Below are 27,733 nucleotides of genomic sequence, written 5' to 3'. Positions count from 1 at the left end.
TGTGTGATTCTTGGTAATGGCTTAAGTCGTGGTCTCGGGATCATGAGATGGAGTTACGCTCAGGTTGGAGTCTGCTTGGGGTTTCTCTCTCTCCCTCTTCCTCTCCCCCTCCATACCACATGTACTCTCTCTCTCAAATAAATATTTTAAAAAATTAATAAAACTAAAAATGAGAAGTTCTAGGGGCCTGGTTAGCTTTGTCAGTAGAGCATATGAATATTAATCTCAGGATCATGAGCTCAAGCCCCAAGTTGGGTGAAGAGTTTACTTAAAAAAATAAAATAAATGAATTAGCTATAAAAAGAAATGGGAAGTCCTAGCAATACTGATCTTACATGTAAGCCATCAGCTAGGGCTAAAAAGCAGAATCCACCTTTGCACAGAGAATGAACTCTCCAGTTTGCCACATTGTGTTCTCTACACTGAGGCAAATTCTTACTGGTAGATTAAAAAAATAAAATATTTTTGTAACAATGTCTTAATTCAAAGAAAACAGAAAAGTAGACCAAGAAAGGATGTATTTCTTTGAGGAAGTGAAAAACATTCCATGGTTTTTAGTAGAACTACAAAGTTTATCTGTTGAAGGAATGTATCTTAAACCAGAATTATGCAATAACTCCAGAGGGTGTATGATTTTACAATCTCTCATCTAGTTTGGCTGCATCCAACATTATCGAAGATATTGAATAGTACTAGGTCTCCTTTGCGGTTTGAGTTGATGTAAAAGGCACATCTGTTTACTTCCAAATTGACCTTAAAGGTCTAAGAAAAATTCAAGGTATTGCTATTAGTTATGCAGCTTGTGCCGACCTGGTTAAGATCTACATGATACAGGCCTGTAAGAAGTGCCCTTCCATCCCTTAATGTAGTCCTCACATAACTAACTTCAGCTTTCAAAGCACCTCTTGTCCTATCTTGCCTCATCAGACCTTTAAAGTGGGTAGGGGTGGGATTCCACGGATGCTGAGCCAGAGTGACTTCCCAGGTACACATACAGGTAGTCTGGGAAAAGCAGACACCAGACCCAGACCCCTCTGCCTTGTCCAGGCCTTCTGGAGGGGGACAGAAGCAGATGGCAGAAGGAAAAAAAAAAAAAAAGTGTAATTGAAAAAGAGATCTAAACAGAGGTGGCAGTTTGAAGGGTCAGGGAAAGTGCAAAGGAAGTCAGACAGTGAAGGGTAGAAATAAGGCAGTGGAAAGGGTGAGGGACTACCTCCAAGGAGATGAGCTGAGGCAGCATGTCTGTCAGTGGCCTCGGGGGAACCCCATTCCACCAATGGCAAAATGGCCCAGAGAGGAGGTGGTTTGTCCAAGGACGTCCAGCACTTTTCCAGGTGGGCACTGGACCCTGAACCCAAGTATCCCGATCCCAGTCCAGGATTTTCCCTCTGTCTATCAAGGGATGTCGGGCCAATGGGCCTGAGGCAGGTAGGGGTACAGTCACCACCTGAGTGGATGGAAAGCTCTGCCCAAGGCTGGTAGCGCCATTAACCGTCAAAGTCTCAGGTGGCCAAGTCCAAACAATCCTAACAAGCGACTCTGAAGCCCCGATTTTCACGTGGCTGAAGCCTTTCACAACTTACAGCTCCAGACGGCATCAGAAATACCTAACCACACTATTCAGGGTCTTTCGGAATCTCCTGAGAGATGGTCAGGCGCTCTTGAAAACGTCATGGAAGGAATCAAACATCAGACGCCCGATATTTTGGAACGGCCACAATCTCCTAAGAAATACTCTGGAATATGGGAGACTATGGGAAAGTGGTTTAGGAAACAGACGAAAACTGCCAATTGGCATTCGGGAATTTCCGGAGCTTCTCGAGGAGCCCTCGGGACCTCTCGGCAATTTGCGATCTTATTCAGGAGCCTTGGGTCTGAGCAGATCCATTCGTCGCCCACAGCGTTCAGAGCGACAGCCTCTCGGCCATTTACGGAAGTGTTCGGGATTGCTCGAGAGTGGCGCCCTCTGACGGCGGGAACTGTCACCACGAGCACCCCGGTGACAGAACGCGCAAAACGCGCAGACGCAGCTGCGCGCCCGCGGCCGTTCAGACCGGACGTGGTTGCTGCTGAGGTCATTTCCGGCGGGTGACGGTGCGGACGGGTCAGAAGCGTAGAGGCGGCGGCAAAATGGCGGCGCCTGAGGAGCGGGATCTAACCCAGGAGCAGACAGAGAAGCTGCTGCAGTTTCAGGTAGCAGCGAGTACTCGGTGCAGGAAATGCCGTCACGGGCTGGGGAGTGGGCCCCTGTTGGAGCCCAGAACCTCCCTCAGATTGGGCCCGAGATTCTCCTCAGATCAGCGGCGGCCCCCTCCCCCCCAGACGCCAACTGCCCTGCTGCTCCCGGCCCCCGAGCCTCTGTCGGTCCTCCGCCTTCCAGCCAGGACTGCGGCCCTCTCATCACCCCTCCGCGGGTCAGCTTCTCTGGTTTCCCTTAGCAACACCCGTTCTCTACCATTCTTCCCAGCCCAGTTACCCGTCGGACCCTCTCCGCCCTTCGACTCTAGTACTACCCAGATGCTTAATCCCTACCGCGGAGCTGGCCTCGTTTCGGGTCTCTGGAAAACCTACCAGGATCCCATGCTATTTCTGCAAATATATATTGATGGCCTCTTGGGTGCCTGGTCCTGTGTTGGGCGCTCTGGTGGGGGAGGTGGCAGACCTGGCCCCCGCCCTAAAGGTGTGGGAGGACACCACCTAAGGAAACCAGGCAACAATTTTAAGTATCAGTGGCTTCTGACGGGGTTTACTACCCTGGGCTTATTCCTGGACTCACGTTCTTGACAGTGCTTGACGTGGGTGGTAACTTGCAGAAATCTGCCTCCTTTTAGTGGTAGTCGTGTTAAGAACTTTTGGCACTAAGCACTTACTTCTGAGTTGGAGAAAACGATTGGAGGAGACCAATAGGGTGGGTAACCTTGGCCCTTTATCACCCTAATGGATACCAGTTTCCTTATTTCTAAAGTACTTCTCGTAAAAATGTCTACCCCCTAAGGATATCGTGAGCTTAAAATGAGTTTATGGATCTATGAAGGGCTTTGTAAACTGTGAAATGTTCCCAAGCGGTATTGCTACTATTCATCATTATTTAACTTAGGATAGAGTAAGTTAGTGGTACACTTTCTTCCGAATATAAAATGTGCTGAATATTCATTAATTTGGCATTATTTACCAAGAACCTTAGTGCTCAGGCACTGCTAGTTCAAATATCATTTATGGAGTACTTACCATGCTGTAAATACTTTGCTAAACACATAACATACTAGATCGTATTTAATACTACAAACCTTGAGATTCATGCTGTTACAAGGCCTATTTTACAGATGAGGAATATGAGGCTTAAGGAAGTAACATACTTAGGTTTCATAGCCAGTAAGTGGTAGTATCAGATTTAAAGCCAGATCCATCTTTCCAGAACCTTTCCTGAGCTCTTGACTTGAGAAATTGAGGACACAGCAAATTAGGATCAGAATGAATTAAACAATAGACAACCGGCTTCCTCTTCTTGGTGGACCACTTATTTCAAAGTTTTGTTTAATTTGGCAGGACATTTTACCCCTTACAGCTCTTTAGGGATAAGGTTCCAGATTAAGTATTCTGAGGTGATATGAATTATGTCATGATATACTTGGGCTGATGCTCCGAAGACATGAAAACGTAGTATTTCTGAGGTACAGTACATGGATACCTCTGTTTTGTCTTCATTGGACGCTTATATTGGTAAGAGGTGAGTAGTAGGTTAAAGTTGTATTAAGATTGCTTTGTGAGGAGTACCTTGATTGGCTTAGTCAGTAGAGCATGCAACTCCTGATCTTAGGGTTGTGAGTTCAAGCCTCACATTGGAGGTAGAACTTTTTTTTTTTTTTTTTTTTTTTTTTTTTTTTAAAGAATTCTTGAGATGTTTTTTTTTTTAATTTTTATTTATTTATGATAGTCACAGAGATAGAGAGAGAGAGGGGCAGAGACATAGGCAGAGGGAGAAGCAGGCTCCATGCACTGGGAGCCCGATGTGGGACTCGATCCCGGGTCTCCAGGATCGCGCCCTGGGCCAAAGGCAGGCGCCAAACCGCTGCGCCACCCAAGGATCCCTGGAGGTAGAACTTACTTTAAAAATAAAACCAAAAAAGTAGATTGCTTTGTGAAATTGGATTTACCAAGGCAAATGCATTTTGCATTTTTGTGTTCTTTAAGCAGTTGCTGGATCAGGTTCATCATTCAATTGCCATTGAACGTTCTTTGAAACTTACTAGATGTCAAGCATTATACCAGATATTTAATGTATTTTAACTCTTAAACCTCTTAACACTAAGGAATTAAGCCTCATTCGTTTTGTTAATGAAGAAACGGATTCTGAGAGATTAAATAACTCACAAAAGTATTAAGTGGCAGAGATTTAGAGATCCATACCCATAATCCTCTAACGTATAACCTACTGTAGAAGCAAGCTAACATACATACGTGAATAATGAGTATCTTGCGGTATATTCGTGCTTATAGTATGCTATGATATAAACAAAGTGCTATGGGAATTTATGGAAGGATAGGAATATTCCTGGAGGTAGGAGGAGGAGAGAAGAGAGGATGACCTAGTAGTTAACCATTTATTTATTAAGTATCTACTGTGCCTTAGGCATGGTGCTTGATAGTTTATAACTATTACACTTAATTCTCAAAATAGCATTATAAAGTGCCATAGATGATAGAGCTGCTCCTAAGTGAGGAAACCGATCTATTGAAGTATTTGCCTAAGTTCATTGAGCTATTAAATAGGATGGAATTAGAATTAGAACTGTAGTGGGTCTGAATCGGACTTTAAGGCTGGATTCTTTCCACTGTACTTTGCTAATTTTGAAGGAGGAATAGAATTTCAACAGGTAGTAGGCAGAGGGATGCTCAAAGCTGAGGAAATGGCTCAAGCAATGTATGAAGATGGAATAGTGTGGAATGTTTGTTGTGATGGATTGAGAGAATTGGAAGTGGAAAATATGATTGGAAAGGTAAATTAGAGTCAGATTTTGGAGGCCTTTCAAAGCTTTGCAAAATGATTTAAATTTTACTCTGTATACATAGGGAGCCATCAAAGGTTTTTTTCAGCTAGAGAATAGCATAACACTTAAGTTTCAGGTTTCCTTCACTAACGCTTTGGAGTGTGTGCTTGGAATATCCATAGGAGTCAGGACAGAACCGGGTGGTACTGCTAGGCACGAATTCTCAATAATATTGCTTCATTTGATGTATTGAAATTAGCAAAAGTAAAATATTTTAGAAATCTTAGGTTTCCTCTGTTTCTTTTTTTTTTTTTTATGACATGTGATTTGACTGGAACTTCCCAGAGTATATTTATCGTGTTTCTCAGACCATTTGATTTTTTCTAAGATTTTTTTTTTTTTTTTTTAAGATTTTATTATCTATTCATGACACACAGAGAGGCAGGGGGAGGAGAAACAGGCTCCATGCCTGGAGCCCGATGTGGGACTCAATCCTGGGACTCCGGGATCACGCCCTGAGCCAAAGGCTCAACCACTGAGCCATCCAGGCGTCCCTCTAAAATTTTTTTCTAATTATCCTTTTCTTCTGTTTATTTTGGAACCAATTGAATATGAATGCACACGTTTGTTTTAAGCTGTTTCAAATGGAAGAGAATAGGTCTTAAGAGTTAATGCAGATATGGGTAGGGTTACTTTATTGAACCCCATTTTCCCAAATATCCAAATATAACAGACTCCTCTAGTGCCTTGGTTTACTGCTTTTAGGTTGCTGTTTGAACACCTGGAGAAAAATGACATGGACAGAGAGAAGGGACTAAAGGAGCTATATGCAAGGCCAGGAGGAAGAAATGATTCCTTTCTGCTTTTGTATGGGAGTAAGAAATTTCCTTCCCTTCCCTTCCCTTCCCTTCCCTTCCCTTCCCTTCCCTTCCCTCTCTTTTCTTTTCTTTTCTTTTCTTTTCTTTTCTTTTCTTTTCTTTTCTTTTCTTTTCTTTTCTTTTCTTTTCTTTTCTTTTCTTTTCTTTTATTTGAGAGAGAAGAGAGTGTGAGCAAGGGGGAGAGGCAGAGAGAGAAGCAGACACTGCCTAGCAGGAAGCCCTATTGTGGGGGCTTGATCTCAGGACTCTGAGATCATAACTTGAGCCAAAGGCAGATGCTTAACCTATTGAGCTATCCAGGTGCCCCAGGAGTAAGACACTTCTTTCCTTTTAAATGAATATTAAGGTGTGATCTTTGTTCTTTTAAATTATAGAAAGTTAAGCCTGAACTCTGGCCTTAGAGTCAAGCTTCTCATTCACTTTAAAAATCTCTCTTTTTGGCTTCATCTCTTTATTACCTAAAGGAGAAAGAATAATACAATGCTCTTTGTTCATGTATTTAAAAAAAAATCAGAGAGATCAGTTTGAATTTTTTGCCCAGGAATTTGGTATTGTAGAAAAGCCATGAGCTTTGAAACTTGGGGCAAATCGGAATTAGCCTTTCAACTTAGCTTCTGATGAGTTCTGTGACCTTGGCCTTGTTCCCACTTTTTTGAATCTTTTCTTATCTATAAAATGGGGATACTATTACCTAATTCACAGAGATTTTGTTTTTTACTTAAAAAGAAATTTTACTTAATGCATACTTTATGCAAGTCAGCAATGTAAAATTATAAAAGGGTAATGAAATTTCATCTTATTTCCCTCTCCTCTTTCTCGGTTTGTTGTGTGTCTTTGTATACTTTTTTCTTTGTGTATATAGATACACATGCTTAATGTCTAAGTTCTCTTACTCTTCATTTGACTTATTAGTTGGAGCAGATGGCTTCTTTTTCCTAAGATCTGCTCTGTAATATGTCTAAGTATTTTTGTTTTTACCAGATGAGTTGTATTCTTGACAAGAGTCAGTTGTATTGCTCCCAAACCATTGTGTGCTGGTTATATTTGTCATAAAAATATAATACATAAGCCCGTAAAATATCACTGCAAGAGTTTTTATATGAAAACTAAATTAAATTCTTTGGAAAAGATGTATAGGATCAAGTTGCTAAAAAAATTGCTCTTAAGTTAGGTGTGGGCAGGATGGGTGTAAAGATAACTTTGAGAAAAATCGAGAATCAGTATTGTGCACTTAGTGCTTATTAGCAAGTGCTTGGAGTTCTTGCACTCCAAGAAATTAAGTCAGTGATTTATGGATATGGTTTATGCTAGAAAGGCTCCAAAGAATGCCAGTGGACGCATTCCCTAAAGAAAAGGGTAGGCTTTCATCAAAAGATTGCTGCAAAAAACCTAGGGTTTTATGTTTTAAATGAAATATTTAAGTAATGTATGAAATGTTTTTATTCCTCACTTTATGTCACTTTTTAATTGACTAGTAAGTCTTATTCTCATTGAGTAAGAGCTTTTGCTGTCTTTGTCTTAATAGAGGTAGGATCATGTTAAAATTATGAAGGTCAAAAAATTATGAAGGTCAGCACAGCACAGTAAGTTGTTATGAAGACCGGCTATGAAGTAAGACACCTGGATTTGAATCTTAGCTTCTCCAGTTATTAACTTTGTGACCTTGGGCAAGTTACTTAACCTTTCTGCTTTAGTCTCTTCATCTGTGGACTTCCTACTTCATGGGATTGTTTGAGTAATTAAATGTTAATATATGGAAAGCACTGGCAAATATTAAGTGAATGCTAAACATTAGTCATTTTTGGTTTGTAAAAAATTATGGAACAATAAGGTTGTTTTTTTGGTTTTATACAACTAATGTTAGGGATTATCCTTGTACCCAAACATTTATCCCATTCTCAATCAACTTTTTTTCAGTATCTAATATGTGCTAGTATAGTTCTGGGCACAAGATCCAATGGAATATTGAATATAATTCCTACCCTTGTGGGGCTCACATTCTAGTGGAGGAGAGAGAGAAGAGTCAAAATAAACAAATGAAATATATGCTACGTTAGATGGTGATAAATGCTGTAGAGAGAAATAGGGAATTTTGAGGAGGGAGGTGTTTGATTTTATTTTTTAAAAAGATTTATTTATTTTAGAAAGGTAGGGGGAGAGAGATATGTTGCTGAGTGGAGGAGGGGCAGAGGGAGAGGGAGAGAGAAAGTAGACTCCCCAGCATGGTGGGGCTACATCCCAGGACCCTGAGCTTATGACCCGAGCGGAAATCAAGAGCCAACCACTTAATTGACTAGCCCCCCAGGCGCCTGGGGAATGTGTGGGGGTGGGGGTGGGGTGGGTTGGGGTGGGGGGGTGTTTCATTTTAAATAGGATTATCAAGGGAAGGCCTTGCTGAGAGTCTGTCAATTGTGTGAAAACGTACTAAACAAATCATGTGGTACCTAGGGGAAGAGGATTGCAGATACAGGGAATAAGGCATACAAGAGTCCTAAGGCATGGCCTCAAGTGACTTTGTCCAGAAATGACAAGCAGGCCAGTGTGGCTAGAACTGAGGGAGGGTAGAAAGTAGTAGGAGCTAGGGTCAGAGTTGAAGGCAGGGCTAGTTTACAAATGGCCTTGTATTGTGAGGATTTTGGCATTAATTCTGAAGCAAGGCAGATTTTGAGTGATGACAAGATTTATGATTTCTTAGGGTCACTCTGGCTATTTTCTTGAGGATAGTATAAAGAAAAGTAAAGGAGGCATAGGGAGACCAGTAAGGAGATTTTTGCAATAATGCAAGACTGCTTGAACTAGTAGGAAGTAGTTATGAGGAATAGTTGGATTCTGAATATATTTTGAAGGTAAAATGGATGGGATTTTTCTAAGGAATTGTGTGTGAAGTGAGGGAGAAAGTGAGGATATCTCAGATTTTTGACCTAAGTAACTGGAAGTGGAAGAGTCATTAACTGGGATAAGGAAGGCCATGGGAGGAGCATATTTGGGTTGGGGAGTGAGATGAAGTAGCTCAGTTTTGGTCATGTCAAGTTTGAGGTTTCTATTAGACATTGAAGTGAAGATGTCTAAGGGGATATGCTAGTATTGAGTGCAGGAGAATGATCTAGGCTAGCAATACAAATTTGGAAATTATCTGCATGTAGATAATAATTAAAGCCCTCCAACTGTTTGAGATCATCTGTGGAACAAGAACACAAAAAGAAATTTTGAGATTTGAAGGTGATTTTGTTATTGATGTCAGTTAAACATTTATTGAGTGTTTACAGTTGACCCTTGAACAACATGAGTTTGAACTGCACACATCCACTTATAAGCCAATATTTTTCAATAATTACAGTACTGTAAATGTATTTTTCTTACCATTTTCTTAATAACATGTGCTTTCCACTAGCGTACTTTAAGAATACGGTATATAATATATACATATAAAATATCTGTTAATCAGCTGTTTATCAGTAAGGCTTCTGTTCAACAGTAGGCTGTTAGTAGATAAGTTTGGGGGAGTCCAAAGCTATACTTAATTTTCAACTGCATGGCACTTAGTACTTCTGACTTCTATGTTCCTCAAGTGTCTGCCATATTCTATTCAAAGTGCCATAGATTCATTGTGTCTTTGATTCCTCTCAAAAAATAAATGGTGTAGTTTCTGGTACTGGTGAGTAAACTAGGATCAGTACATAATTTACCTAAGGTTAGTAGTGACAAGCTTAGATCTGATCCAGAAATCTGGATTCTTTCTTCCTCTTTCCTAGCCACTGCCTCTCCAGCCCTCAGTGTTGATTTGTTTTCAACTATAGGTAAGTGAATAGGACCAATAACAGTAGCTATGTGTTAAGTTTTTTTTTGTTTGTTTTTAAGATTTCTTTGAGGGAGAGCATGTGCACACGGGGGGGAAGGGCAGAGGGAGATGGAGAAAGAAGCTCAAGCAGACTCTGCACTGAGCACAGTGCAGACGTGGGGCCCAATCCCATGACTCCAGATCATGACCTGAGCTGATATCAGGAGTCAACCTTTTTTTTTTTTTTTTTTTTAATTTTATTTATTTACTCATGATAGAGAAAGAGAGAGGGGCAGAGACACAGGCAGAGGGAGAAGCAGGCTCCATGCTGGGAGCCCGACACGGGACTCGATCCCGGGACTCCAGGATCACGCCCAGATCAAAGGCAGGCGCTAAACCGCTGAGCCACCCAGGGATCCCCAGGAGTCAACCTCTTAACTGGTGGAGCCACCCAGGAGCCCTGCTGTGTGGTTGTTTTAAGAAAACAAACTGCAAAGGAAGTCAAAAGTATGGTTCTAATTCTGGACATCATCACTCATAATTCTCTTAACCTCTTCTACATAAAAGTGGACATTTTAAGTAGAAAGAAGAATTCTCAAAGGTGGAAAAGAATAGAGGACAGTTCTCTCATTTCCATACCCTGGAAATACAAGTGAGAAAATGGTAGAATGCTTCAGAGGAAGAATTATATTCAGAAAAAAAGCCAAGTTTCAGTTAGAATATAAAAGTGAAGATGTCCAGAGATGTAGTTATGGATATGGGGGATGTTACTGATATAGCAGACCTTTTGTATCTGTAGAACAGAATCCTAAAAATATGTTACTGGCTCAAAACATGTACTTTGTATGTTTTAATAGCTCCTGGTAGTCTATTTTCAAGGGAGTTTTGGTAGCTCACACTCCAGCCAATAGGATGTGAGAGGACCTGTTTCCCCATATCCTTGCCAGCATTGGACGATAGCTTTTTGAATTTCTGTCAGTATGATTAAAATTTTTTAAGTTTTTGTTTTATTTATTTATTTATTTATTTATTTATTTATTTATGATTTTATTCATTCATTCATTCATGAAAGACACAGAGAGAGGCAGGCTCCATGCAGGAAGCCCCACGCAGGACTGATCCCAGGACTCCAGGATCATGCCCCGGGCCAAAGGCAGACACTCAAACACTGAGCCACTCAGGCGTCCTGAAAGTTTTTGTTTTAATTTGCATTTCTAGTGGTAGTGGTGGTTGTAGTTTTTAGTTTCGGTTTCAGTCAAGTTTGAATAACTAGTGCAAGCACTTGTTTTAAGCTATTTCTAATAGGAAAGAATAAGGAACTTTAGAGACCGTGATTTGCTTTGCAGCCTCTTTTTTTATGTTAGTGTTCCTGGGTGTATGGGAGGTTTGCTTTCTGGCCAAGCTGATTGCAGAATAATCTTATTTTAAGATTGAATCCCATTGTTCCATAAACTTCTGATTACTGACAGATTGAGCTTCTTCTGGCTATTTACAGTTATTGTGTAAATTGCCTGCCTATCCTTTGTTCTTTTGCTGTTGGATTATTTGACATTTTATTATCAATTTGTAGTTCTTTATATTGGTCATGTATAGCAAATATTTTTCATGATATCCTTCATCTTTGATTTTGTTATCTTTCATTTACATTTGTTTAAATTGTTATCAAATTGGAATTTTTTTTCTTTCGGCTTTTGGGTTTTCAGGTTTGTTTTTTTTAAAGATTTTGTTTACTTATTCATGAGAGACAGAGAGAAGCAGAGACATAGACAGAGGGAATAGCAGGCTTCTGGACGGGGAGCCTGATGTGTCCGGGACCACACCCTGAGTTGAAGGTAGATGCTCATCCGCTGAGCCACCTAGGCGTGCCTGGGTTTTCAGTTTTTTTAGGAATGCTTCTACTTAAAAAAAAATAAGCTTCTACTTAAGTTATACAAATGTTCTCATTTGCTTTCTTTGAAATGTTTTATAGTTTTCTTTTTTTTTTGTTTGTTTTTGTTTTATAGTTTTCTTTTTAAAATCAGACCTTTAATCCATGAAGAACTTTATTTTTTGTATGTATAAGAACCTAATTTAACCTTCTTCCACTGGAGATTATAGGTTATTTGAATAATCCATGCCTTCCCCCACTGTGAGTAGTCCTCTTTATCATACTGTATTGTTTCATTAATTTGTCCGCTGGTACCATTACTGAATTAATAACAATAAGCTTTACACTGAGTTTTAATATCTGATAGGATAGGACTCCTTCCCTATTTATGTATTTTTTGAAAAATTATTGGTAATTCTTACAAGCTTTTTACTATGCATGGAGTGGGGCAGAGGGAGAAGGAGACAGAGACTTAAGCAGATTCCATGCTAAGTGCAGAGCCTGACATGGGGCTCGATTGCACCGCCCTGAGCTCACAACCTGAGCCAAAACCAAGAGTTGGACACTTAACTGACTGTGCCGTCCAGGTGCTCTTTATATACATTTAAGAATCATTTTGTGCTGTTGTGGCATTATTGGAATTGCATTAAATATGTGTATTAATTGGGAACTGGTTGATATTCAGGAATATGTGCATCTTTTTAAAGATATTTATTTATTTATTCATGAGAGACAGAGAGAGAGAGAGGCAGAGACACAGGCAGAGGGAGAGGCAGGCTACATGCAGGGGGCCTGCTTCTCCCTCTGCCTGTGTCTCTGCCTCTCTCTCTCTGTCTCTCATGAATAAATAAATAAAATCTTAAAAAAATATATACAATTTAATGGTTTTTGGTATAAAAAGTTGTGGAGCCATTACCACTATTTACTTCTAGAACATTTTCATCATCCCCAAAAGAAAACTGTGCCCATTAGTCACCAGGTTCATCCATGTTGTAGCTTATATCAGTACTACATTCATTTTTATGGCCAAATAATATTCCATTGTGTGAGTAAACCACATTTTGTTTATCTGTTTATTGGGCTTTTGGATTGCTTCCACTTTTCAGCTATTATTATTAATGCTTCTATGAATATTTATATACAAATTTTTGTGTGGACATGTTTTCATTTCTCTTAGTAGTAGAGTATCTGAGTGACTTGGTAACTCTAACTTTTTGAGAAATTGCCAACTTGTTTTTCCTAAGTACATCATTTTCCTGACCAGTAGTGTGTGAGGATTCCAATTTTTCCTCATCCTCACTAACATTTGTTTTAGTATGTGTGCTGCCAAAGCGAGCAGGTTAACTAACATATGTTAATCGTCCATCTTTGTAGCCATCCTGGTAATGAGGAAGTAGTATGTTGTTCTGATTTGCATTTCCCTAATGACTAAAATGATGTTGAGCATTTTTCATATGCTTATTAGCATTTGTCAGTCTTCTTTGGAGAAATACCCAAATTCTTTGCTCATTTTTTTAAAAGATTTATTTATTTATTTATTCATGATAGGCACAGAAATTGAGAGAGAGGCAGAGACACAGGCAGAGGGAGAAGCAGGCTCCATGCTGCGAGCCCAACGTGGGAATCGATCCCGGGACTCCAGGATCGCGCCCTGAGCCAAAGGCAGGCGCTAAACCACTGAGCCACTCAGGGATCCCCTCTTTGCTCATTTTTTTTTTTTTAATTTTTATTTATTTATGATAGTCTCACAGAGAGAGAGAGAGAGAGGCAGAGACACAGGCAGAGAGAGAGGCAGGCTCCATGCACCGGGAGCCCGACGTGGGATTCGATCCCGGGTCTCCAGGATCGCGCCCTGGGCCAAAGGCAGGCGCCAAACCCCTACGCGACCCAGGGATCCCATCTTTGCTCATTTTTTAATTAGGTTACATGTCCTAATAAGTTGTAAGAGTTCTTTATGTAGTCTGATACAAGTCCTTTATCAGATATATGATTAGCAAAAATACTCTCCCATTCTGTGGGTTGCCTTCATTTTCTTGATGGAATCTATTGAAGTTTTACATTTTAATAAAACCTAATTTATTTGTTTTATCTTTTGTTACTTGTGCCTTTGGTGTCATATCTGTATCTTTTGGTGTCTTACATATAAGGTCTGATCTATTTTGAGTTAATAGTTGTGAGGTAAGGGTTTGACTTCATTCTGTTGCATGTGAGTATTCAGTTTTCCCAGCACCGTTTATTTAAAAGATGACTCTTGCCCTGTTGAATGACCTTGGAACCTCAGTTGAAAATCAGTCGACTGTAACTGTGGATTTATTTCTGGACTCTCTCATTTCTATTCCATTGATTTGTATCCTTATGCTAGTACTACACTGTTGACTATTGGCAGTTGTACAACAAATATGAAGTCATAAAGTATGAGTCCTCCAACTTTATTCTTTTTCAGAGTTATTTTGGCTATTCTGGGTCTCTTTCATTTCCAAGTGAATTTTAGAATCATGTCAATTTCTACATAAGAGGCAGCTAGGATTTTGATACAATTGCTGTTTAATCTGTAGATCAATATGGAGATTATTGCCATCTTAACAAATTAAGTCTTCCAATCTATGAACATGGGAAGGGTTCCTTTCATTAGTTTCTCTCAGTAATGTTTTATTGTCTTTTGTGTACAAGTCTTGCACTTCTTTGGTTAAATTTATTCATAAATATTTTATTTTTTTTGATGGTACCGTGAAAGGAAATGTTTTAATTTTATTTTTAGATTGTTCATTGCTAGTGTATAGAGTTTTATATGCTGATCTTACATCCTGCAACCTTATTGAACTCGTTATTAGTTCTATCAGTTTTTTTGTAGGTTTCTTATACCTGAGATCATGTCATCTGTGAATAAAATTTCATTTTTTTTCGATCTGGATGCCCTTTTTTCTTGTTTAATTGCTCTTTTACAATATTGAATATAAGTGGCAAGAGCAGACATCCTTGTCTTGTTCTAGATCTTAGGGAGGAAGCATTGTCTTTCACATTATTGAGTTAGCTGTGTGCTTTATCTTTTTTTTTAAGATTTTATTTATTCATGAGAGACAGACACAGAGAGAGAGGCAGAGACATAGGCAGAGGGAGAAGCAAGTCCCTGTGGGGACCCTGATGCAGGACTCGATCCTGGGACTCTAGGATCATGCCCTGAGCCAAAGGCAAACGCTCAACCACTGAGCCACCCAGGCGTCCCTTGATATGCGCTTTATCAGGGTGAGGAAGCTCCCTTCTATTCCTAGTTTAAGTTCTCATCATGAAAGGGTGTTTTGAGTTCTTAAAAAGATTAAATGAGATAATGCATGTAAAGCCCCTGATGCATAGGCACTGCCCAGGCCTCTCAGTGGGCAGGTCTTTACCTTGGGCAGGTCTCTTTTAGTTAGAAGCTGGGAAAGTGGTCCCCATCTAAGACTCAAGATCTGTGCTAGCCAGCTACTTTAGTCTTACTGTGGCTAGCACATCCTCAACACCCAGAGGAGGGAGAGCATCTTTCTAGTGCCCCTAACTCTACCCAGCTGTCCAGACCTCTCCCAACCCAAATGGGCTGTGATCCTGTTTTGTCCTATCTTAAGACATTGGGTGGGTGGTCCTGGAGAATGTTCAGTTGTATACATGGTCTTATATTTCTGTTTATTTTTTGTGGGAGTATTTAATAAAGGGTGGAATTGAGAATTTGCGAAATTGTTGTCTTTTTTATTTTTTATTTTCTTTTAAAGATTTACTTATTTATTTTAGAGAGTAAGCATGCATGCATGTGAAGCTGAAGGAGGGGCAGAGGAAGAGGGAGAGGATCTCAAGCAGACTCCCTGCTGAGCAGGGAGCATGATGCGGGGCTTGATCTCATCTCACAACCCTGAGATCACGACCTGGTCCAAAACCAAGAGTCAGATGCTCAACCAGCTGAGCACCCCCTGCCGCCCCAGGCACCCTTGTCCTTTTGAAAAATTGGAATTTAATATATAAGATAAATAACCAAAAATATGCTTGAAGGAGTACAAGTCCTTTCAAAAATGATACAGAAAAGATTTTACATGCAGAAGGTTTATTCAAATGTACACAATTAAACCTGTGATTTAGGAATTAAAAGTGTTGACAAACTTTGTAGAATTTCTTCACTTAATTCAAATTTAGCTTACAGTGTTAGTATCCTTAAGCACATTTCCATAAGCTTAATATCAGTACATTGTATTTCATTAGCTTTTACCTAGTCTTTTCACATACAAAATGAGGACATTCCAGTTCTCTCATTTCTTCTTTATTAAATAGGGATTCCTGTATAAAGATTTAATTTCCTCATCTATTTAGTTACACTGAGTTATAGTATGTATAGTAAAGGCAGGATAAAGATTTGATTCTTTCAGTTTTTTACTAGTTGTTAAATAATGAGTTGAATTCCTAGAAGTACTTCATCTAAAAGTAACCAGTGATGTTTTAAAAAAATTATTGATATGAACTCAGGAATTTAAACACATTTAATGTAACTTATTGCCATTGTGCTTTTTGAGGCTCAGATTGTTCCATCTTTGACAGTTGTGAGTTTCTTAGTTTCGCTTCTGATGACTTTTTTTTAATCCTCATGTTTACATAGTTTATTTTTTTCAGAGACACAAAAAAGATTTTCCTTTTGAGTTTGTAAAAACCTTATATTATTGCTCCTAAGTAATTTTGTCATATTGTCATGGCCCCAGTAATCTTTGATAGTTTTTTCTGATGTAAGATGTTTCAGAGTTATTTTCAGTAGATCTAGAATTTCTTTTTTAAAAAAAATTTTATTTATTTGAGACACACACACACACACAGATAGTGATAGAGAGCTCAAGAAGGGAGGAGAGGGAGAAGCAGGCTCCTCGCCGAACCCTGGACCCTGGGATCATAACCTGAGTCGAAGGCAGATGTTTAAGCGACTGAACCACCCAGGTGCCCCTCTTTAAAAAAAAAAAAAAAGAGAGAGAGAGAGAGAGAAAGAAAGGATAAAAAAGATTTTATTTATTTATTTGAGACAGAGCCTAAGCAAGGCGGGAAGAAAGAGGGACAAGCAGACACGACGCTGAGCATGGAGCCTGACCTGGGGATCGATCCCATGACTCCAAGATCATGACCTGAGTGGAAATTTAGTCAGCCACTTAATTGACTGAGCTACCCAGGCACCCCAAGATTTATTTGTTTTTGAGAGAGTAAGAACCAAGAGTGCGTGTGCGTGGGGAGAAGAGGCAGAGGGAAAAGAAGAGAGAATCTCAAGCAAATACCACTCTGAGCGCAGAGCCCAGAGTGACATGGGGAGCCCAATTTCACAACCCTGAGATCATGACCTGAGCCAGAACCAAGAGATGGTCACTTAACACTGATTGTGGGCCCCCCACCACCTCTTAAAAAAGATAAACAGTGATATGTATCACACCCATTTCTCTATCTTATTTATTTATTCATTCATAAGAGACAGAGGCAGACACAGGCAGAGGGAGAAGCAGGCTCCTCGAAGGGTGCCCGATGCAAGACTTGATCCCGGGCCCTGGGATCATGCCCTGAGCCGAAGTCAGATGCTCAACTGGTGAGCCACCCAGGTGTCCCTCCATCTTCTTTTTATATCTAATGTCTCCTGGTAGTACTTGCATAGGGTAATAGGGAATTATTTCGCTTTCATATTCCCAGCTGTGTGATACTTTGTTATGTGGGTATATGTAATCTAGCCCCCTGTTGGTGGGCACTTGGGTTATTTCTCATCTTTAGCTATTACAAATGGTAGGGCAAATAAGTAGCCTTATGCATGACTTTGTTTTTTGCTGGTGTATCTTTGGGATAGATTCCTGAAAGATTTCTGAATGCTTATGTATATGCATCTGAGTATGTAACTCTTACTGCCAAATTTTCCTCCCTGAGGATTGTACCATTTTGTGTTCCCACTAACAATGTATGAAGGCCCCTAATAGTCTCACCAACAGAGTGTGTTGTCAAACTCTATAGTTTTTTCTGTCAGTTTGTTGTCGTTTTTCTTCTCTATTTTTAAAAGCTAAATACTAGGGATAAATTGTAAATATTATTTTAGGTCTTTTACTTTGTATATGGTGTTTTATTGCCACATACAAGGTTTTGGGTGTGGTGGGGGCTTATACTTTTAATATTTCTGTAAACTTAGAATTGTTCTAAGAAATAATATCTGGGTTTTTTTGTTGTTTTAAAATTTTATTTATTTGAGAGAGGGGGGAAGCACAAGTAGGGGGAGTGGCAGGCAGAGGGAGAGAGAGTAGGCTCCCCATTGAGCAGAGAGCTCCAAAGTGGGGCTTGATCCCAGGCCCTGGGATAATGCCCTGAGCTGAAGGCAGACACTTAACTGACTGAGCCACCCAGGCGCCCTTTTTGTATATCTTCATGTGACAAATACAGGTATATATGAACAAGTTGGTTCAGGTGTTCGAGTTTGGGGTTATTTCTTCAGAATGGGCTAGGCATCAGTGTTTTTGTACTCCTCTATGTGTTTTAAAGAATATTGTGTTATTGGCAGAGTAGTATAAATTCAAATTATTCTGAAGGGAGGGTTACCTGTACTGCAGATATTCTTTTGGAAGGAAATCTTTGCAGTGGATATTGATAAAGATTAATTTTGTCAATTTTCCTTTGGCTATTTGAGGGTCATTTCACATATTCAAACTCTGATTGCCATTTCTACAATATTTTTGCTTAAAATGGATAGCAAATATATAGTAAAGTAATAGAATTGAAGGTTTGATGTTAATTGCTTCTAGTTGTTTTTTTTTTTAATTATTATTATTTTTTTAAATTTCTATTTATTTATGATAGTTACACACACAGAGAGAGAGAGAGAGGCAGAGACGCAGGCAGAGTGAGAAGCAGGCTCCATGCACCGGGAGCCCGACGTGGGATTCGATCCCGGATCTCCAGGATCGCGCCCTGGGCCAAAGGCAGGCGCTAAACCGCTGCGCCACCCAGGGAACCCACTGCTTCTAGTTGTATATGTGTTTTTAAACCACCATTTTAAGAGTGCCAGAAGTGATAAATAGTAGAAATCACTGTGACCACTGCAGTGCATGTTGGCTTTGGATTTTTCCACCAAGGAAATTTTGAAAATTTCTTGTTGTTCCTAAATATGTTTAGAAGAGAAAAATCTCTTCATATCTTCATATCTGGGTTTTTTTTTTTTTTTTAAGATTTTATTTATTCATGAGAGATACAGAGAGAGACAGAGGCTGAGCCACCCAGGGATCCCATCTGGGGATTTTTTTTTTTTTTAAGTATATGTTTTAGTGTGTGTAAGTTCTATTGGAATTAAAGAAATATCACAGGAATCAAAGCTACAGCATAGGGAATATAGTCATTAGAATTGTAACAGCATTGTATGGTAATATGGTGATGGATGGTAGCTACACTTTTGGTGTGCAAAGGATAATGTATAGACTTGTTGAAACTAATGTAACTGTGTGTCAGCTGTGCTTCAGAAAAAATAAAAGTACTAAAGTTGAAGAGAAGTCAAAATCCACTACCCGCAATTAACCCTTCAATCTCTCTGCATTGTCTCTACTGTTATTTTTCCTTTAGACTACTTCAGTAACCTTATACTGATGCTCTTAATTTCAAGTCTCTCCTCTTTAACTTCAACTTTCCTACTTTTTCCAGAATATTTTTCCTAACATTTCATATCACTAAGATTGATTATTTGCTCTGCATTGATTAGAAAGACATAAATCTTTACATCTCATAATCTGATTCATACTTCAGTGTCTAACCTCAAAATTCTATCCTTCCCCACCCTTTTTAAATTTTTTTTTTTAAGATTTTATTTATTTATTTATTCACGAGAGAGAGAGAGAGAGAGAGAGAGAGAGAGAGGCAGAGGCACAGACAGAGGGAGAAGCAGGCTCCACGCAGGGAGCCCGACGTGGGATTCGATCCCGGGTCTCCAGGATCAGGCCCCGGGCTAAAGGCGGCACTAAACCTCTGAGCCACCCGGGCTGCTAGATTTTTGTTTTTTAAAGATTTTATTTATTTATTTATTCCTGAGAGAGAGAGAGAGAGAGAGAGAGAGAGAGAGAGGCAGGCAGAGACACACACAAGCAGAGGGAGAAGCAGGCTCCATGCAGGGATCCCGATGCCGGCCTTGACCTGGGGTCTCCTAAGATCAGGCCCTGGGCTGAAGGCAGAGCTAAACCGCTGAGCCACCCGGGCTGCCCTAAAAGATTTTATTTTTAAGTAATCTCTACACCCAACATGGGGCTCAAACCCACAATCCCAAGATTAAGAGTTGCATATTCTATGGACTGAGCCAGACTGAGCCAGCCAAGTGCCCCACACCCTTTCCCTGTCTATTCCAACCATACTTTCGTGACTTTCTAGTTCCTCTAATGTAACATTCTTTTTCATGCCTCTGTGCCTTCACACATAATCCTCCCTTGCTCTGAAACACTTCCTTTTGCTGATTTTCAGCTTATTTTGTGTTTCCTTTACATTTTCCCTCCCCTGAAAGACTTGATTTGTTAACCACTGGTGTATGGTCATCATCACAACAATACAATTATGTATATGTTATTTTACTCCACAGGGTTATTGAGGATTAGTACTGTGATTTATTTGATGCACTTATTGGTCTATAGATGCTGAATTAGTATTTGTTGGTTACGTTGAGTAATTTACCAGAAGTCTCACTTAACCAGAGAGTTTTTGTTGTAGTTGTCCTTGAGTTTTTTTCTTTGTTTATTAAAGTATTTGGAAATACAGCATTAAGTACCCCATTTTTAGGAGAAAGGGGAAAACAAAAATCCAGTTAACTACATTCTCATCTTTGCAGCATGGTATAGGGAAAGAACTCCATATTAGGAGCTTGGCCATTTGAGATCTGTATGCTAGTTAATCCTAGGCCTCAGTTTCCTTATCTGCAAAGTGACTCTAATATTTCTAACTTTACAAGGTGGTAGGAATCAGTAAGAAATCACATATTGGGACACCTGGGTGGCTCAGCAGTTGAGTGCCTCCCTTCAGCTCAGGGAGTCCTGGATTGAGTCCCACATCAGGCTACCTGTATGGAGCCTGCTTCTCCCTCTGCCTGTGTCTCTGCCTCTCTCTGTGTGTGTCTCATGAATAAATAAATAAAATTTTTTTAAAAATCACATATTATAGTTTTTGGCTCATAGGTGCTTAAGAGTTGACTCTAAATCCTAGAACATTCTGTTTTGAAACTGAAAAGTAATAAGTTCTAAGATATTAACATTTTGTGATTTGATATAGATTATGCTTATATACACACACATATCTTATGCATGGCAAGTTCTAAAATGTGATTTCAAGTTATTTTGAAACATACATGGGGAGGAAACCGGGAAGGCCAGACTCTCAGATGACTTTTGGAAGATTGGTAAAGTTTGATGTCTTATAATATTAATTGTGAAGAGGAAAATAATATTTTCATGTCTCCCTAACCAGCTTTTCTGCTTGATCCTGAGTAGTGCAGTCACATTAGGAAAGGTTAGATAAGGCCAAAGTGTTTTTGTTCGTTTTTTAGTGGCATTGTGTTAAATTAATAGATACAGGGGTAAGAATTTAGTGAAAGGTTACTAATTTATTAATTTTTTTTCTTTTATTTATTATTTTATGATGGGGGGGGGGGCAGAGACACAGGCAGAGGGAGAAGCAGGCTTCATGCACCGGGAGTCTGATGTGGGACTCGATCCCGGGTCTCCAGGATTGCGCCCTAGGCCAAAGGCAGGCGCCAAACCGCTGCGCCACCCAGGGATTCCACTTATTTATTAATTTGTTTTAAAATATTTTCTTTACTTATTCATGAGAGACACACAGAGAGAGGCAGAGACATAGGCAGAGGGAGAAGGAGGCTCCCTCTAGGGAGCCTAATGCTGGACTTGATCTCAGGACCCTGGGATCGCAACCTGAGCTGAAGGCAGATGCTTAACCACTGAGCCACCCAGGCGCCCCGAAAAGTAATTTATAAAAGTAATCAGAACCTTTTAAGCAAGTTCAAGCTCATCTCACAACACTTCACAAATGTCTTTTTATCCCTTTTTTTTAATGTGGCAAAATACATATAAAATTTACCATCTTAAACATTTTAAAATGTACAGTTTAGTCATAAATACATTCATAATATTGTACATCCATTGTCATTATGCATTTCCATGTCTTTTCATCTTGTAGAGCTAAACCATTTGGTAGCCCCCCCTTATCCATGGGAAATACCTTCCAAGACCCCCAGTAGATGCCTGAAACTGCAGGTGGTAACAAATCCTATATATACTGTGTTTTTTCCTACATATACATACCTGTGGTAAAGTTTAATTTATAAATTAGGCACATAACAGATTAACAACAATAATAAACTAGAACAATTACAGCTATGTTATGAAAGTTTTGTGAGTATGGTCTCTCTCAAAATACCTTATGGTACTGTACTTTTTTTGTGATGATGTGAGATGATAAAGTGTGTATGTGATGAGATAAAAGTGAGGTGAATAATGTAGGCACTGTGATGTTGCATTAGGCTATTAATAAGCTTCTGATGACACATCAGAAGGAGGATCATCTGCTTCCAAATGGCAGCTGACTGCATGTAACTGAAAACCACAGATGAGGGGAGATTACTGTACCTATTAAACAATAACTCCCCTTTTTTCCCTAGTGGCAACCATTATTCTGTCTGTATGAGTTTGCTTTAGATACCTCATATAAGTAGAACCATAGAGTATTTGTCTTTTTTTTTTTTAAGATTTATTTATTTATTTAGAGCGTGAGTATGTGCACACACAAGTGGGAGGGGCAGAAGCAGAGAGAGAATCTCAAGCAGATTAGATGCTGAGTGCAGAGCCTCGTGTGGGGCTTGATCTCAGTATCCTGATACCATGACCTGCGCTGAAACCAAGAGTCAGACACATAACTGACTGTGTCACCCCTATATTTGTTTTCTTGTGACTGGCTTATTTCCCTTAGTGTACTGTATTCATAGTTCATCCATGTTGTAGCATATTGTAGGATTTCCTTCCTTTTAAAGGCTTAATATTCCATTGTATGTAGGCACCACATTTAATCTTCTCATCTGTTGATGGACACTTCAGTTGTTCCCACATTTTAGCTACTGTGAATAATGCTGCTGTGAATATGAGTGTACACTGGCAATGTGCTTTCCTTTATTTTGTGTATATACTCAGAAATGGAATTGCTGTGTCATACGGTAATTCTTCTTTAAATTTTTTGAGGAATGCATGCTGTTTTCCATGGTGGTTTTACTATTTTACATTACCACCAACAGTATACAAGGGTTCTAGTTTCTCTACATGGTCACCACTACTTTTTATTTCCTGTTTTTTTTAATAGTCACCATCCTGTTAGGTGTGAAGTGGTAGCCCATAGTTTGATTTGCATTTCCCTCATGATGTTAAACATCTTTTTGTGGATGTATTGGTCATTTTTATTTCTTTGGAGAAGTGTCTATTCAAATCCTTTGCCCATTTTTGAATCAGGTTGGTTTTTTGTTGTTAGTTTTAAGAATTCTCTATATGGGGGCACCTGGGTGGTTCAGTGGTTGAGCGTCTGTCTTTGGCTCAGGTCATAATCTTAGGTTCCTGGGATTGAGTCCTGCAGCAGGCTCCCCACAGGCAGCCTGCTTCTCCTCTGCCTATGTCTCTTCATCTCTCATGAATAAATAAAACCTTTAGAAAAAAAAATCTCTTATAATCTGGATATTAATCCCATATCAAATGCATGATTTGCAAAAACCTTTTCCCATTGTATGTGTTGTCTTTTTACTCTGTCCATAGTATCTTTTGACACACAAATTTTTAAAATTTTCATGAAGTCCAGTTTGTCTTTTGTAGCTTCTACTTTTGGTATAATATCCAAGAAATCATTACCAAATCCAGTGTTGGGAAGCTTTTGTCCTGTTCTAAGAATTTTATTTTAGGTCTTATTTTAGGTCATGGATCTATTTTGGGTTAATTTTTATGTATGTGTTAGGTAAATGAGTGGGAAGAACACATTCCTGTGTTTCTTCTTTATTCTCATACTGTTAACCACATTCACCATACTTCTGACAGCAGATGTATGAGGTTTCCACACATCAAGCAATTCTAGATTCAGTTCAATTCAATTCTGATGCTGTCTACCTGAAATTAGCGTCAGATCCCACTAATGACTCAGTCTTACAAAACTACCCCTTTTAAGATTCTAATCACAAGTCTTCCAGACTGTCACCTGTACTGACCAGCTATAATTGAGGTTTCCATGACCTCCTCTTTGGGGATGATAATTTGTTATAATGGTACATAGAACTCAAGGGAAACACTTTTGTTTACTGGATTCTTACAAAGGATATAATAAAGGGTACAGAAGAATGGCCAAGTGAAGAGATACATAGGGCAAAGTCCAGAGGGGTCCTAAATTTATGAGCTGCTGTCCCTATGGAGTTGGAATGTATTGCCCTCCCGACATGTTAATGTGTTCATTAACTCAGAAGCTCTCTGAACCTTATTCTCTTTGGGTTTTTATGGAGGCTTTATCTTGTGGGTATGATTGATTGTTCGTGCTATTTCTCCCTTCCTTCTCTTGGAGAATGGGGGTTAGGGCTGAAAATTTCAAGCTTTTAATCAGGATGTAGTCTGGTGAGCAGTCTGTATCCAGGAGCCCACTGAGATCACCTCATTAAAACAAAAGATGCTGCTACTATACAGGAAACTCCAACGGATTTAGGATCCCTCTGCCAGGAACCAGGGTCAAAAACAAAATATTAGAACAAAAGATGTTCCTAGTGCTCTTATCACTTAGGAAATGACAGGGGTTTTAGGAGTTCTGTGTCATGAACTAGGGGCAGATAATATATATATATAATATATATATATATATATATATATATATATATATATATATAATCACAGTAAGGGTCCAACTTCGTTCTTTTCCATGTGGATATCCAGTGTTCTAGCACTATTTGTTGAAAAGACTGTTCTTCCTCACTGGATGATCTTGGCACCCTTGTCAATCAAGAATCATTTGGTCTTATTTACATTGTTTTACTTCTGGGCTATTTTCCAGTTGGTCTCTATGTCTTTGTACCAATACCACACTGTTTTGACTACTGTAGCTTTATAGTAAGTTTTGAAATCAGGAGATGTGAATCCTCTAGTTTTGTTCTTCTTTTACAAGATTGTTTTGGCTATTTGGGGTCCCTTGAGAGTCCATATAAATTTTAGGGCTAGTTTTTCTATTTCTACAAAAAAGTCATTGGAATTTTGAAAGGTATTGCTTTGAATCTCTAGATTGCTTGGAGTAGTATTGACATTTTAACACTATTGTCTTCCAGTCCATGAAAACTGAATTCTTTTCATTTATGAAGATCTTTTAAAATTTCTTTAATCAATGTTTTGCAGTTTTCTTTCACCTCTTTGGTTAATTTTATTCTTTTTGATATTTTTATGTTAAGTGGAATTGTTTAATTTCCTTTTTATATTATTTATATATTTAAGAGCAAGAGATAGAAAGGGGGGTGGGGGGGAGGAAGGTGGACAGAGGAAAAGGGAGAGAGAGTCTTTTTTTTTTTTTTTTAAAGACTTTATTTATTTATTTATTCATGAGAGACCCAGAGAGGCAGAGACACAGGCAGAGAGAGAAGCAGGCTCCATGCCAGGAGCCGGACGTGGGACTCGATCTCAAGACTCCAGGATCACGCCTTGAGTTGAAGGCAGACACTTAACCGCTGAGCCACTCAGGCGTCCCAGGGAGGAGAGAGAGTCTTAAGCAGGCTTCATGCTCAGCATGGAGCCTAACATGGGGCTGGATCTCAGTCCTGACTAAGATCATGACCTGAGTCAAAACCAAGAATCAGTCACTTAACCTACTGAGCCATCTGGGCACCCCTTAATTTCCATTTTATTTTTATTTTATTATTATTTTTTAAGATTTTATTTATTTATTCACAAGAGACACAGAGAGAGAGACAGAGAGAGAGGCAGAGACACAGGCAGAAGCAGGCTCCATCCATGTAGGGAGCGGGACCTGGGACACGATCCCAGGATTCCAGGATCATGCCCTGGGCCAAAGCCAGGCTCTAACCGCTGAGCCACCCAGGGATCCCCTAATTTCCATTTTAGATTGTTCATTGTTAGGGTAAAGAAATGCAACTATTATTTGTGTTGACTTTGTATCTTGCTACTTTGTTGAATCCATTTAATAGTTCTAACAGGATTTTTTTGTTTGGGACTTTTTTGGTGAGATCTTTAGGGTTTTCTACACATAAAAAATTATGTCCCAGTAGATTTTAAACATAGATCTTTAGTCTCAGCTATACCACTTGTTATTCCTAGGTAAGTGTATTCTTAGACAACTTACCTAACCTCTTTAATCCTTGACTTTCTCAGTGGTGAAAATAAGGGCTTTATTACAGTGCCTATTACATAGTAATAGGTGCTTGGTAAATGGAAGCTGCTGGTATTTAATTTGGGAGAGTTTAGTAATTAAATACGAATAATAAAGATCTGAGTGTAAGAGTTTTAGTTATAGATCAGAGACTGAGTGTGATTGCTTCTTGAAGGGACTTTAGATTCCATTTCTCCTGCCACTACCAGAGAGGGCATATTGCTTACTGCATAAAGCAAAGGTATCTGTGTAGTAGGAGGGAGGTAACAAAGATCACTGGTTATTGCCACGTTTCTCTCTAGGAGTAACTGAAAAGTTAAAATATCCATCCCCAACAACCTAGAGCCAACAATCCAATCAGAAGTTAGAGAGTACTTAAATTTCAACTGAGATTTCACATCAACTTCCTACAGTGTCTATTAGTATATAAACAGATGAGAGAGGTGGGAAGAGAAACACTTCTTAGTAAAGCACTCGAGTGACTACACTCGGGTAATCTAGAGTGTTACCGAAGCCCTATCCAAATCGTTGAATGAGACATCTAGTTAAAATACTATGCCATTTATTGTCTGTGATACCTTCTTTGAATCATACTTAAGTGATAGGTCAAGGATTACAGTATTATGGAAGTGGGTTGCCAAGTGGTGTTGCCATCCTCTTGTCTTCTAACTTTGGAGAGGAGATAGTTAGACCAAGGGTGAAATAGGAGAAGGATATAGAATAGTCCACACACTTTCTTCCAATTTCCCCTATGATCTTAGTAGTTAGAGATTGGTTGAGGTTCAGGGTATTTTTTTTTTTTTTGCCCTAAAGATACATATTACCTTCTTATTAATGCTATAAGTCAATTACAGTTTTGCCTAAATTGTGGTAACTAAATGCAGTATTATCCTAAATCCTTAGGAGAGCAATTAATGGAAAGGGAGTTAGCTCTGAGAGGAGGAGGAGGAGGAAGGAAGGAAAGATAATCTTGGAGCAAGGGATATTTCTCAGTTAAGATGGACCTGGATGGACCTGCCCAATAAAGGATTTGTAGTAGCAGTTGACATTAGACATTGGCCCTGGGAGATTAGAGGGAGAAAGAGGTCCCAAAATTAATATCCAGGCAGTAAAATTAACCTTTATATCCATGGCACCTATTTTATCTGGTGGCATCCCAAGTCATCTCAGATGTTAGTAAATCTGGATGTAAACCAGAGTTCTGAAAAGCAAGCCAGTTAGGGGATAAAGGTCAGCAGATTTAGCTAACCCTTATTGAGCGCTTGTGCTACCTGACTTGGTGTCTGGGGTACTTCTACGTAATTTCTTTTTAGAGTTTCAGCATTCTCAACTGATGATGGGTATGATGGCAATATCTATCTCAGAGGATTGTTGAGGAAAATGTAGTAAAAGATGGCTAGCATTCTGACACAAAGTAGGAGTAAATGGTGTAATGAGAAGAACAATATTTAAAGACAAGAGAGGTGGGGTGCCTTGCTGGCTTAGTGGAACGTGCAACTCTTGATCTGGCAATTGTGAATTCAAGCGCCTCATTGTATAGAGATTGCTTGAAAATAAATAAAATCTTTAGGGGTGCCTGCGTGGCTCAGTTGGTTGAGCAACCTACTCTTGGTTTCAGCTTGGGTCGTGATCTCAAACCTTGAGTTGGGCTCCATACTCAGTGAAGAGTCTGAACTTCTCCCTCTGCCCCTCCTCCCAGTCTGTCTCCTTTCTCTTTCTATCTCTCTAAATGGGATAAATCTTTTTTTTTTTTAAACGGGATAAATCTTTAAAAAAAAAAAAAACAGAAAAACTATAGAGATAAAAGTCGATTATGGCATAAGAACGGGATTCA

General features: G+C 39.3%; 1 protein-coding gene across 8 annotated transcripts in view; it reads left to right on the top strand.

Annotated features, from left to right (window-relative positions):
- The first annotated feature begins 2,037 nt into the window (after nt 1-2,037).
- Nucleotides 2,038-27,733, top strand: part of FAF2 (Fas associated factor family member 2) — a 91,149-nt gene continuing 65,453 nt past the window's right edge. For 5 of the 8 annotated variants that reach the window (XR_007410203.1, XR_004814966.2, XR_004814964.2 and 2 more), the window contains exon 1: nt 2,038-2,193. Coding sequence is in view for 3 of the 8 variants with exons in the window: in XM_049109116.1 (XP_048965073.1) it covers nt 2,131-2,193 (63 nt within the window). In the remaining 5 variants the exon portion in view is untranslated. Of the gene's footprint in view, nt 2,194-2,831; nt 2,909-5,753; nt 5,864-9,618; nt 9,664-27,733 lie in introns of those variants that run through there. The other 3 variants (XM_025434887.3, XM_025434888.3, XM_049109115.1) reach the window with 3 other exon arrangements.

Source organism: Canis lupus, chromosome 4 (genome assembly GCF_003254725.2).
Source record: "Canis lupus dingo isolate Sandy chromosome 4, ASM325472v2, whole genome shotgun sequence".
In the NCBI taxonomy this organism is placed as follows: domain Eukaryota; kingdom Metazoa; phylum Chordata; class Mammalia; order Carnivora; family Canidae; genus Canis; species Canis lupus.
This window is presented reverse-complemented; position numbering and strand designations above follow the sequence as displayed.